The 12,875-nt window shown below is 48.8% G+C and overlaps 1 protein-coding gene across 1 annotated transcript in view; it reads left to right on the top strand.

The window, feature by feature from the left end:
- Positions 1–12,875, top strand: part of nek4 (NIMA-related kinase 4) — an 85,647-nt gene that overhangs the window by 35,479 nt on the left and 37,293 nt on the right. Inside the window, exon 8 of the mRNA XM_072472693.1 lies at positions 888–944. Within this exon, the coding sequence (XP_072328794.1) occupies positions 888–944 (57 nt within the window). The remainder of the gene's footprint in view (positions 1–887; positions 945–12,875) is intronic.

Raw genomic sequence — 12,875 nt, 5'->3', positions numbered from 1 at the left:
TCATTAGTCGGCTTACCCAGTCTATTATCCCATCATGCAAGGAATCTCTCTTCTCCCCCCCCCCCCCCCCCCCCCCCCACCCCCCCAACGTCCAATGTGGCATCAGGCCGGTAGGGTTTACAATGGGTCTGGACCGATTGGAAACTGGCGAACGCTACCCGCCAGGAGTGCACAGGTAAATAATACAGCCCTACTGCTGGGGGGGTGGGGGGGGGGGGGGGGGGGGGGGGGGGGGGGTGTTGGTAAGTGTCATGCCCAGGGAGGGGGGGCGGTAAATGTCATGCCCAGGGAGTATCCTGGCACTGCTGGGCAGACGAGGATGTCTGTGAAGGGGGAGGGGGGGAGCTCCCGTCTCTGTGGGGTAGGGAGCCATGTTTCCCATGTCCATGTTGGGGGAAATCTTCAAGTCTGGGACTGGTTCTTTCCTTGTTTTAGATCAGGACACCCTTTAAAAAGGGTGCTCGTATCTCTTGAAAGCTGAGGTTGCTGGCAGAGCCCACTTCACCAGCCTGATGTCGTGGGACCCACCTCCAGGATTCTTTTTGACTAAGTGTCAAAAGATATGGCGGAAAAGCCGGCAGTGGAGTCCGCAGGCTGCACATTGCTTTTCCCACTTGAGTTGGCAATTAGTCAAAAAAATGAGAAAATTCCAACATTAATGTCAGTGCTGTACTGTTTGACGGCTCATTTTGAAGTAATCTCTAATAAATACATCAGTCTCCAAGAAAGATTAATTTGGCAATCTCAATATGGTTTCAAATGGATTTGATGAGATCACTGAACGAGTTGAACAATGTAAAAGTGATGTGTGGACAAAAGGCTGAGGCCAAAACAGCCATCAAGCTAAAGTAGGAGAGATTTAATTGGTATTTTTGTTGTTTTGACAGGAGAGTTTTGACTCTACTGAAAAACTGCTACAACCATTTGTACCAGTCAGAATAACTGTAAGTATCGTGTAATGTATGTTTCTGATGAAAAAAAAAAGGGTTTTAAGCATGCTACTTCATTACCCACCAGATAATGAGTACATTTAAATAGAGCGTGTTACATAGAAAGCACAGAAATAGGCCACGCAGTCCAATTGCTTCAGGTCAGTGCTCCATATAGGCCTCTTCTTATCCTTTTTCATCTAACCCTATCAGCATTGTGATTTTAACAGTTTGATTTTCGTTCTCTTTATCAACTAATCAAAAGTTGTGCTGTAGATCCAAAACAGGCCATGTTTCACCTATAGCCAGGTAGCAGCCATCTTGATCTATCTGAACAAATGGTTGTGAATTGAAGCCTTTGAATCTTATGCTTTGCGAAAGACAAGTCTGAGGTGTTGGAAACCCTTTGTCATATGGCTGTGAGATAAGATATAACAATTGAAAATCACTCTGGCGACAGACTTGCTACATCAGGGCTGGTAAATCCACCAGAGTTTATTTCAGAGTGGTGGCTGGCATTTTCCATCAGCAGGAGAGTGTAAAGATACCGGACCAGCCCCTAACCTTTGTTAGGAATCTGCACAAGAACCCCAAACAGTTTTTCTATTTGTAAAACTGTGATGAAAGGATCCTTCACCACAGGAGTGATGACTCTGACCAATAGGAATCTTTTATGTTAAAATAAACTTTAATTTAAACACCAAATTAACCACATTAACACCAAAGAAATAGCTTCACAATTATCAGTTAAATAGTTCTTAAATAAAAGGAAAAACGTGAACTTAGTATCCATACCTGCTACTATTTCCAATTAAGCAACCCAATACAGCTTTACATAGAAAATTCAAATGCCACCTATAAACAAACTTAACAAAACAAGTTACTTGCTTATCTGTGTAGATACTTTTAGAGAGAGTCAAGAGCACATCCAGTACACTTCTGTCTTGTCAGATTCATATCCTATGGCAAAACTGCTGTTCAACTTAAAATCTTATAACAGACTGCAAAACCAAAGACAGACCTGGCTCCTCCCATTAATTACATTATCTGTATCCCACTAAGTTTCATGACCTGCTTAGCGAGGATGAAATACAGTCCCTCATAAATTATCTACACTCCAGTGAATCATCCAAAATATGAACAATATTTCATTAGCCCTTTATCTGTAACTAAGTAAGTGCTTGGCCTTACTTGAATGATGACCTCACTCTTTAACGACACCTTAATTACAGCTTTACGCGATGCACTGCCTGTATGTATTTTAAACCAGCGCTTTTAACCGCATTAATGCCACAAATATAAAATAAAATGTATATAAAGATCTACATTCATCACGAGGAGTAGAGAAAAATATTTTGTGTATACTCCCTAATGTCTGCACATCATCCAAGATTATCTTTAGAACTTCTAAACTTAAATATAACTACATTTTCTATAATTTTGTTGGGTTGTACTGAGATTGATATATTTTTGTCTTTTCTAGAGTGATTTGATAACATCACTAAATATACAATTCCTGTATCTTTATTGACAATTACTAGAAATATGGGCCCAGAATTCCGTCTCAGGTGTGTGTGTGGGGAGTTGGGAGGGGAGGGTGGTTAGTACCCCTGAGATACCACCAGAATGGTGGAACCTTCAGAGGTACCCAAGCAAGGACTGCATGGGAATTATATGGGATGTCTAGGGAAGTTTAATTATCCGTTGGGCAATTACCCTGCACCCAGAAGCATCAGAAACTAATTTAAATTTGAGACTTTGCATGGTTCTGTCTCTCTCAGCAGAATAGTTACCCAAGAAAAGTTAGAAAGATTAAGAACAAAGAACAAAGAAAATTACAGCACAGGAACAGGCCCTTCGGCCCTCCCAGCCTGCCCCAATCCAGATCCTTTATCTAAACCTGTCACCTATTTTCCAAGGATCTACTTCCCTCTGTTCCCCGCCCGTTCATATGTCTGTCTAGATGCATCTTAAATAATGCTATTGTGCCCGCCTCTACCACCTCCACTGGCAAAGCGTTCCAGACACCCACCACCTTCTGCATAAAAAACTTTCCATGCACATCTCCCTTAAACTTTCCCCCTCTCACCTTGAAATCGTGACCCCTTGTAATTGACACCCCCACTCTTGGAAAAAGCTTGTTGCTATCCACCCTGTCCATTCCTCTCATAATTTTGTAGACCTCAATCAGGTCCCCCCTCAACCTCTGTCTTTCCAACGAAAGCAATCCTAATCGACTCAACCTTTCTTCATAGCTAGCACCCTCCATACCAGGCAACATCCTGGTGAACCTCCTCTGCACCCTCTCTAAAGCATCCACATCCTTCTGGTAATGTGGCGACCAGAACTGCACGCAGTATTCCAAATGTGGCCTAACCAAAGTCCTATGCAACTGTAACATGACCTGCCGACTCTTGTACTCAATACCCCGTCCGATGAAGGCAAGCATGCTGTATGCCTTCTTGACCACTCTATCGACCTGCGTTGCCACCTTCAGGGTACAATGGACCTGAACTCCCAGATCTCTCTGTACATCAGTTTTCCCCAGGACTCCTCCATTGACCGTATAGTCCGCTCTTGAATTAGATCTTCCAAAATGCATCACCTCGCATTTGCCTGGATTGAACTCCATCTGCCATTTCTCTGCCCAACTCTCCAATCTATTTATATTTTGCTGTATTCTCTGACAGTCCTCCTCGCTATCTGCAACTCCACCAATCTTAGTATCATCTGCAAACTTGCTAATCAGGCCACCTATAACTTTGTCCAGATCATTTATGTATATCACAAACAACAGTGGGCTGAGCACGGATCCCTGTGGAACACCACTATTCACCTTTCTCCATTTTGAGACACTCCCTTCCACCACTACTCTCTGTCTCCTGTTGCCCAGCCAGTTCTTTATCCATCTAGCGAGTACACCCTGAAACCCATACGACTTCACTTTTTCCATCAACCTGCCATGGGAAACTTTATCAAACGCTTTACTGAAGTCCATGTATATGACATCTACAGCCCTTCCCTCACCAATTAACGTTGTCACTTCCTCAAAGAATTCTATTCGGTTTGTAAGACATGACCTTCCCTGCACAAAACTATGCTGCCTATCACTGATAAGTCTATTTTTTTCCAAATATGAATAGATCCTATCCCTCAGTATCTTCTCCAACAGTTTGCCTACCACTGACGTCAAGCTCACAGGTCTATAATTCCCTGGATTATCCCTGCGACCCTTCTTAAACAAAGGGACAACATTACCAATTCTCCAGTCCTCCGGGACCTCACCCGTGCTCAAGGATGCTGCAAAGATATCTGTTAAGGACCCAGCTATTTCTTCCCTCAGTAACCTGGGATAGATCCCATCCGGACCTGGGGACTTGTCCACCTTAATGCCTTTTAGAATACCCAAAACTTCCCCCTTCCTTATGCCGACTTGACCTAGAGTATTTAAACATCCATCCTTAGTCTCAACATTCGTCATGTCCCTCTCTTTGGTGAATACCAATGCAAAGTACTCATTAAGAATCTCACCCATTGACGACTTCCGGGTGCGGCGATGACCAGCTAAGTCGCACGTTTCGGCAGCTCCCGTTGGAACGGACTTTTGGGCTCTTAATAGGAGCCCCAACGGCAATTTAAACGGCCAAAAACACTGTGCGGTAAACCAGAAGGGAATCCCCCTGGACACGCATGGATAAGAGAGAGGATAGCGGCCGGATTGCGGAGGATCCTCTAGAGCAGCGGCAAGGAAGGGAAGCTCAAAGCAAGATGGTGTCGGAAGGTGGCCGTTTGTTATGGGGCCCGGACCAACAAGAGTTCCTGCGGCGCTGTGTGGAAGAGCTGAAAAAGGAGTTGAAGAAGGAGCTGTTGGCCCCGATACTACAAGCGATTGAAGGGCTAAAGGAGGAGCAGAAGACCCAAGAGCTGGAGCTTCGGGTCGTGAAGGCAAAGGCTGCTGAAAATGAAGACGAAATACAGGGCCTGGTGGTGAAGGCAGAGATGCACGAGGCACAGCACAAAAGGTGAGTGGAGAGGTTGGAAGTACTGGAGAATAATTCGAGGAGGAAGAATTTAATAGTTCTGGGTCTTCCCGAAGGCGCCAAAGGGGCGGACATCGGGACATATGTGAGCACGATGCTTCACTCGCTAATGGGATCGGAGGCCCCGACGGGCCCTTTGGAGGTGGAGGGAGCTTATCGAGTTTTGGCGCGAAGACCGAAGGCTGGAGAAATACCTCGAGCTGTAGTGGTGAGGTTTCTCCGCTACAATGACAGAGAGACGGTCCTCAGATGGGCGAAGAAAACTCGGAGCTGTAGGTGGGAGAACTTGGTGATCCGCGTATACCAGGATTGGAGTGCGGAGGTGGCGAGAAGGAGGGCACGTTTTAATCGGGCTAAGGCGGTGCTTCACAAAAAGAAGATCCAGTTTGGAATGTTGCAACCGGCGAGATTGTGGGTTACACACCAAGGGAAGCACCACTACTTTGAGACGGCAGAAGAGGCGTGGACATTCATTGTGGACGAGAAGCTGGAATAGTCTGGCGAGAAAAAGAACTTTTGGGACAAAGTGGTGGGGTGATTATGTGGGGGGAGGAAAAAGCGGGGGGGGGGGGGGGGGGATGATTTTTCAATTTGATTAATTTTGCGATCCTGTAACTTTTCTCTCTTCCCCATGTTGGGGGGGGGGGGGGAGTATGAGGAACTGTGGGCGCCGGCCATTAGGGGGCGGGGCTGAGAGGGAAACGCGGGCTTTGTTCCCGCGCTATGGTAATTATGGCGGGAACAGGGACGCAGGAAGGAGGGGGCCTCGCACAGTGGGGGCCGAGGACAAGGGGGGAAGCCGAGGTCAGCCAGAGTTCGCTGACTTCTGGGAGCAAAATGGGGGGTGCAACTACGCTAGAGGGGGATCTAGCAGAGGGGGGGGGGAGGGGGGGTTAACTGGGTTGCTGCTGCTAAGGAGAAGGGGGAGCTGTTATGGGATGGGGTGGCTGAGGCGGGAGGGCGCCGTCGGGGGGATACACGGGTACGTGGGAACCGGGAGAGGAGCTGGGTTAAAAAAGGGGATGGCTAGTCGACAGGGGGGGGGGGGGTAAAGAGCCCCCCAACCCGACTGATCACGTGGAACGTGAGAGGGCTGAATGGGCCGATTAAAAGGGCATGGGTACTCGCACACCTAAAGAAATTAAAGGCAGATGGGGTTATGTTGCAGGAGACGCATCTGAAACTGATAGACCAGGTCAGACTACGTAAAGGATGGGTGGGGCAGGTGTTTCATTCGGGTTTAGATGCGAAGAACAGGGGGGGTGACTATCTTAGTGGGGAAACGGGTACTGTTTGAGGCAAAGACCATGGTGGCGGATAGTGGGGGTAGATATGTGATGGTAAGTGGCAGATTGCAAGGGGAGGCGGTGATTCTGGTGAACGTGAGAGATGAGGAGGGAGAGATGGAACGGGGAGCGGAGAGAGTGACCGAGGTGTTCAAGGCATTTTATGAGAGGTTATATAAGACTCAGCCCCCGGAAGGGAAGGAGGGAATGATGTGTTTCTTGGATCAGCTGGAATTCCCTAAGGTGGAGGAGCAGGAGAGGGTGGGACTGGGAGCACAGATTGAGATGGAGGAGGTGGTAAAAGGGATTGGGAGCATGCAGGCGGGGAAGGCCCCGGGACCGGACGGATTCCCGGTGGAATTTTATAGGAAGTATATGGACCTACTGGCCCCGCTTTTGACGAGAATCTTTAATGAGGCCAGGGAAAGGGGGCAGCTGCCCCCGACTATGTCGGAGGCAACGATATCGCTCCTTTTGAAGAAGGAAAAAGACCCGCTGCAGTGTGGGTCCTACAGGCCCATTTCCCTTTTAAATGTAGATGCTAAGCTCCTGGCCAAGGTGATGGCGACGAGGATAGAGGACTGTGTCCCGGGGGTGGTACACGAGGATCAAACTGGGTTCGTTAAGGGGAGACAGCTGAACACGAACATACAGAGGTTGCTAGGGGTAATGATGATGCCCCCACCAGAGGGGGAGGCGGAGATAGTGGTGGCGATGGACGCCGAGAAAGCATTCGACAGAATGGAGTGGGATTATCTGTGGGAGGTGCTGAGGAGATTTGGTTTTGGAGAAGGGTATATCGGATGGGTACAACTGCTGTATAGGGCCCTGGTGGCGAGCGTGGTCACGAACAGACAGAGGTCTGATTACTTTCGTCTTCATAGAGGTGTTAATAGGAGTCAGGGTGTCCCCTGTCTCCGTTACTGTTGGCGATTGAGCCCCTGGCCATAGCACTGAGGGGCTCCAGGAAGTGGAGGGGAGTACTCAGGGGAGGAGAAGAACACCGGGTATCCTTGTATGCAGATGATTTATTGCTGTATGTTGCGGACCCAGTGGAGGGGATGCCTGAGATAATGCAGACACTCAGGGAGTTTGGGGAATTTTCGGGGTACAAATTGAATATGGGTAAGAGTGAGTTGTTTGTGGTGCATCCGGGGGAGCAGAGCAGGGGAATAGATGACTTACCGCTGAGGAAGGTAACAAGAGATTTCCGGTACTTAGGGATTCAGATAGCCAGGAGTTGGGGAACCTTACATAGGCTTAATTTAACAAGATTGGTGGAACAGATGGAGGAGGATTTTAAGAGATGGGACATGGTGCCCCTGTCACTGGTGGGTAGGGTGCAGGCGGTCAAAATGGTAGTCCTCCCGAGATTCCTCTTTGTGTTTCAGTGCCTTCCGGTGATGGTCACAAAGGCTTTTTTCAAGAGAATTGTGAAAAGTGTCATGAGTTTTGTGTGGGCCGGGAAGACCCCGAGAATGAGGAGGGGGTTCTTGCAGCGTAGCAGGGATAGGGGGGGGGCTGGCACTACCAAGCCTAAGTGAATACTACTGGGCCGCCAATATCTCAATGGTGTGTAAGTGGATGGGAGAAGGGGAGGGGGCGGCGTGGAAGAGATTGGAGATGGCGTCCTGCAAGGGAACCAGCCTACAAGCAATGGTGACGGCGCCGTTGCCGTTCTCCCCGAAGAAATACACCACAAGTCCAGTGGTGGTGGCAACACTAAAAATTTGGGGGGAGTGGAGACGACATAGGGGAAGGACGGGAGCCTCGGTGCGGTCCCCAATAAGAAATAACCATAGGTTTGTCCCGGGGAGAATGGATGGGGGATTTGGAGCATGGCAGAGAGCTGGGGTTGTGCAACTGAGAGATCTGTTCGTAGACGGGACGTTTGGAGAGTCTGGGAGCGCTGACGGAAAAATATGGGTTGCCCCAAGGGAATGAATTTCTATACATGCAACTGAGGGCTTTTGCGAGGCAGCAGGTGAGGGAATTCTCGCAGCTCCCGACGCAGGAGATTCAAGATAGAGTGCTCTCAGGGACATGGGTGGGGGATGGTAGGGTGTCGGATATATACAGGGAAATGAGGGACGAGGGGGAGATCATGGTGGATGAGCTGAAGGGGAAATGGGAAGAAGAGCTGGGGGAAGAGATTGAGGAGGGGCTGTGGGCTGATGCCCTACGTAGGGTAAACTCGTCGTCCTCGTGCGCCAGGCTATGCCTGATACAATTCAAGGTTTTACACAGGGCGCATATGACCGGAGCAAGGCTCAGTAAATTTTTCGGGGTAGAGGATAGGTGTGGGAGATGCTCGAGAAGCCCAGCAAACCACACCCACATGTTTTGGTCATGTCCGGCACTGCAGGGGTTCTGAGTGAGGGTGGCAAAGGTGCTTTCGAAGGTGGTGGGGGTCCGGGTCGAGCCAGGCTGGGGGTTGGCTATATTCCGGGTTGCAGAAGAGCCGGGAGTGCAGGAGGCGAAAGAGGCTGATGTCTTGGCCTTTGCGTCCCTAGTAGCCCGGCGAAGGATATTGCTTATGTGGAAGGAAGCCAAACCCCCGGGCGTGGAGACCTGGATAAATGACATGGCAGGGTTTATAAAATTAGAACGGATAAAGTTCACACTAAGGGGTTCGGCTCAAGGGTTCACCAGGCGGTGGCAACCGTTCATTGACTACCTCGCAGAACGATAAAGGAAATGGGAAGGTACCAGCAGCAACCCAGGGGGGAGGGGGGGGGCGGGGGGAGAGGGCCCGGGCGGGTCCTCAGGGATGCTTGTGTATAGATATTTGTACTAGGTTATGTATATTGGATTGTTTGATTTTATTTTTGGAGAGTTATTATTTTTGATATGGCAGCTGCCATTTAGTTTATATATTATTTATTTATTTGTTAAAACGGCCACTGTTATTTATACTGTTTTATTGTTGTAAAAAGGAAAACCTTTGTATTGTTTTGTTTGGCCAAAAAACTTTGAATAAAATATATATATTTTTTAAAAGAATCTCACCCATTTCCTCTGACTCCACGCATAAATTCCCTCTTTTGTCTTTGAGTGGGCAATCCTTTCTCTAGTTACCCTCTTGCTCCTTATATACGAATAAAAGGCTTGGGGATTTTCTTTAACCCTGTTAGCCAAAGATATTTTATGACCCCTTTTAGCCCTCTTTATTGCGCGTTTGAGATTTGTCCTACTTTCCCGATATTCCTCCAAAGCTTCATCAGATTTAAGTTGCCTAGATCTTATGTATGCTTCCTTTTTCATCTTAGCTAGTCTCACAATCCCACCCATCATCCATGGTTCCCTAATCTTGCCATTTCTATCCCTCATTTTCACAGGGACATGTCTGTCCTGCAATCTAATCAAACTTTCCTGAAAAGACTCCCACATTTCAAATGTGGATTTACCCTTAATGAGCTGCTCCCAATCCACATTCCCTAGCTCCTGCCGAATTTTGTTATACTTGGCCTTTCCCCAATTTAGCACTCTTTCTTTAGGACCACTCTCGTCTTTGTCCATGAATATTCTAAAACTTATGGAATTGTGATCGCTATTCCCAAAGTAATCACCGACTGAAATATCAACCACCTGGCCGGGATTATTCCCCAATACCAGGTCCAGTATGGCCCCTTCTCGAGTTGGACTATTTACATACTGCTCTAAAAAACTCTCCTGGATGCTCCTTACAAATTCTGCTCCATCTATGCCTCCAACACTACATGAGTCCCAGTCAATGCTGGGGAAGTTAAAATCTCCCATCACGACCAGCGTATTGCTCCTACATTTTTCTATAATCTGTCTACATATTTGTACCACTACTTCACGCTCGCTTTTGGGAGGCCTGTAGTAAAGTCCCAACAATGTTACTTCTTATTTCTTAGCTCTACCCATATTGCCTTAGTGCTCGAATCCTCCATCGTGCCCTCCTTAATCATAGCTGTGATATCATCTCTGACCAGTAATGCAACTCCTCCACCCCTTTTACCTCCCTCTCTATCCCACCTGAAGTATCTATACCCTGGGATATTTAGTTGCCAGTCTTGCCCTTCGCTCAATCAAGTCTCCGTAATACCAATAACATCATATTCCCAGGTACTAATCCAAGCCCTAAGTTCATCTGCCTTACCTGCTATACTTCTCGCATTGAAACAAATGCACCTCAGACCACCTGTCCCTTTGCGTTCATCATCTCTTCCCTGTCTACTCTTCCCCTTAGTCACATTGAGTTTATTATCTAGTACCTTACTGGCTTTAGTTGCTGCCTCTTTACTGACCTCTAACTTCCTAATCTGGTTCCCATCCCCCTGCCATATTAGTTTAAAACCTCCCCAACAGTGTTCGCAAAAGCACCCCCTAGGACATTGGTTCCAGTCCTGCCCAGGTGTAGACCATCCGATTTGTAATGGTCCCACCGCCCCCAGAACCGTTTCCAATGTCCCAAAAATCTGAACCCCTCCCTCCTGCACCATCTCAAACCACGTATTCATTCTGACTATTCTTGAATTTCTACTCTGACTGTCTCGTAGCACTGGTAGCAATCCTGAGATTACTACCTTTGAGGTCCTACTTTTTAACTTATCTCCTAACTCCCTAAATTCTGATTGTAGGACCTCATCCCGTTTTTTACCTATATCGTTGGTGCCTATATGCACCATGACAACTGGCTGTTCACCCTCCCCCTTCAGTATGTCCTGCAGCCGATCTGAGACATCCCTGACCCGTGCACCCGGGAGGCAACATACCATTCGGGAGTCTCGTTTTCGACCACAGAAAACGCCTGTCTACTCCCCTTCCGATTGAATCCCCTATGACTATAGCCCTGCCAGCCACGGTGCCATGAGTCTGGCTACTACTGCCTTCCTCTGGTGAGTCACCCCCCCAACAGTATCCAAAACGGCATACTTGTTTTGGAGGGAGATGACCGCAGGGGACACCTGCACTGCCTTCCTGCTCTTTCTCTGCCTTTTGGTCACCCATTCCCTGTCTCCCTCACCAACCCTAATCTTCGGTATGACCAACTCACTGAACGTGCTATCCACGACCTCTTCAGCATCGCGGATGCTCCAAAGTGAGTCCATCCGCAGCTCCAGAGCCGTCATGCGGTCTAACAGGAGCTGCAGCTTGACACACTTCCCGCACATGAAGGAGTCAGGGGCATCGGCCACGTCCCTGAACTCCCACATTGAGCACGAGGAGCATAACACGGGTCTGGGATCACCTGCCATTTTTACACTTTACCTTAACTGATTACAAATATAATATCAAACAATGAATAAGTGAAAAGAATAAAGATTTTACTTACCAATCACAATACTTACCAACCCAGGAAGAGTTAAATTTCTCCCAGCTACTACCTTCCCGACCGACCCCTGGCCACTGCTCCCGCCGAAAATCTGAAGGCTGCTTCTCCTGAATCCCAAGCTGCACTCGCTGCGCTCCGGCTCCATCTCTCTCTCCCGCTCCTGGAAATGAAGGCCATTTGAACCTGGGGGCAAGTTTAAACACCTACCTGAATCCCAAGCTGCACTCGCTGCGCTCCGGCTCCCTCTCTCTCTCCCGCTCCCGGAAATGAAGGCCGCTGGAACCTGGGGGCAAGTTTAAACACCTACCTGAATCCCAAGCTGCACTCGCTGCGCTCCGGCTCCCTCCCTCTCTCCCGCTCCCTGAAATGAAGGCCGCTGGAACCTGGGGGCAAGTTTAAACACCTACCTGAATCCCAAGTTGCACTCGCTGCGCCCCAGCTCCCTCTCTTTCTCCCGATCGGAAAAATGAAGGCCGCTGGAACCTGGGGGCAAGTTTAAACACCTACCTGAATCCCAAGCTGCACTCGCTGTGCTCTGGCTCCCTCTCTCTCTCCCGCTCCCGGTAAATCCTCTTAAAGCCTCTTCTAACTCCTGGAAACTATACTATTGACTCCCCTCCAGCTCTCCACTGACAAACAACTACCCTCCTGACTACCCTGTTGACTACACCCCCGACTACCCGACCCCTTGGCGACCACCCCACCTGCCAGAAGACTCCCTCCACTCCCACCGACTACCAGCTTAACAGCTCCATCCCACAAGCTGGCCCCCCAACTATCCCTCAACCACCTGACCTCAAAGCCCCTGCTATGCCCTCAACTATCCCGTCCCCCCTGAATACCTCCCAATCCCCTACCCCTCCAACTACCCTCCCCACCACTCCAAATACCCTTCTGACCGCCCCACCTCCAACCCGCCTACCATCCCCACACCCCCACGACTACCAGAACCAGCCCTCCATCAAGCACCTAACTCCACCACCCCACCTCATAGCCCCCCAGACCACCTGACACACTCCCATCAATCCGCTACACCCCACCCCACCTCACCTCACAACCACCTGAACACTGACCCTTCACCATCACCCATTTACCTTACACACTTACCTTCTCCCTGGCTTCTCAGAGTAGCCAGGACCTTTACAATTGCTGCTTTACGTCAGCTCCACTTTCCCCGACCGTTCTATAATGCACCGGGACCAGGTGAGAAATGTGCAGCTCCCAACCGGGTATATGAAAAGGAGCAGAATGGCAATCTGATGGTGATTGCCACTCCACAGAAGTACTGGGCCATTATTTTCTGAAGATTTTGAATGAA

Source organism: Scyliorhinus torazame, chromosome 13 (genome assembly GCF_047496885.1).
Source record: "Scyliorhinus torazame isolate Kashiwa2021f chromosome 13, sScyTor2.1, whole genome shotgun sequence".
NCBI classification, from domain to species: Eukaryota; Metazoa; Chordata; class Chondrichthyes; order Carcharhiniformes; family Scyliorhinidae; genus Scyliorhinus; species Scyliorhinus torazame.
Note: the sequence above shows the minus strand (reverse complement) of the source record. Positions and strands in the feature narration are given on the sequence as shown.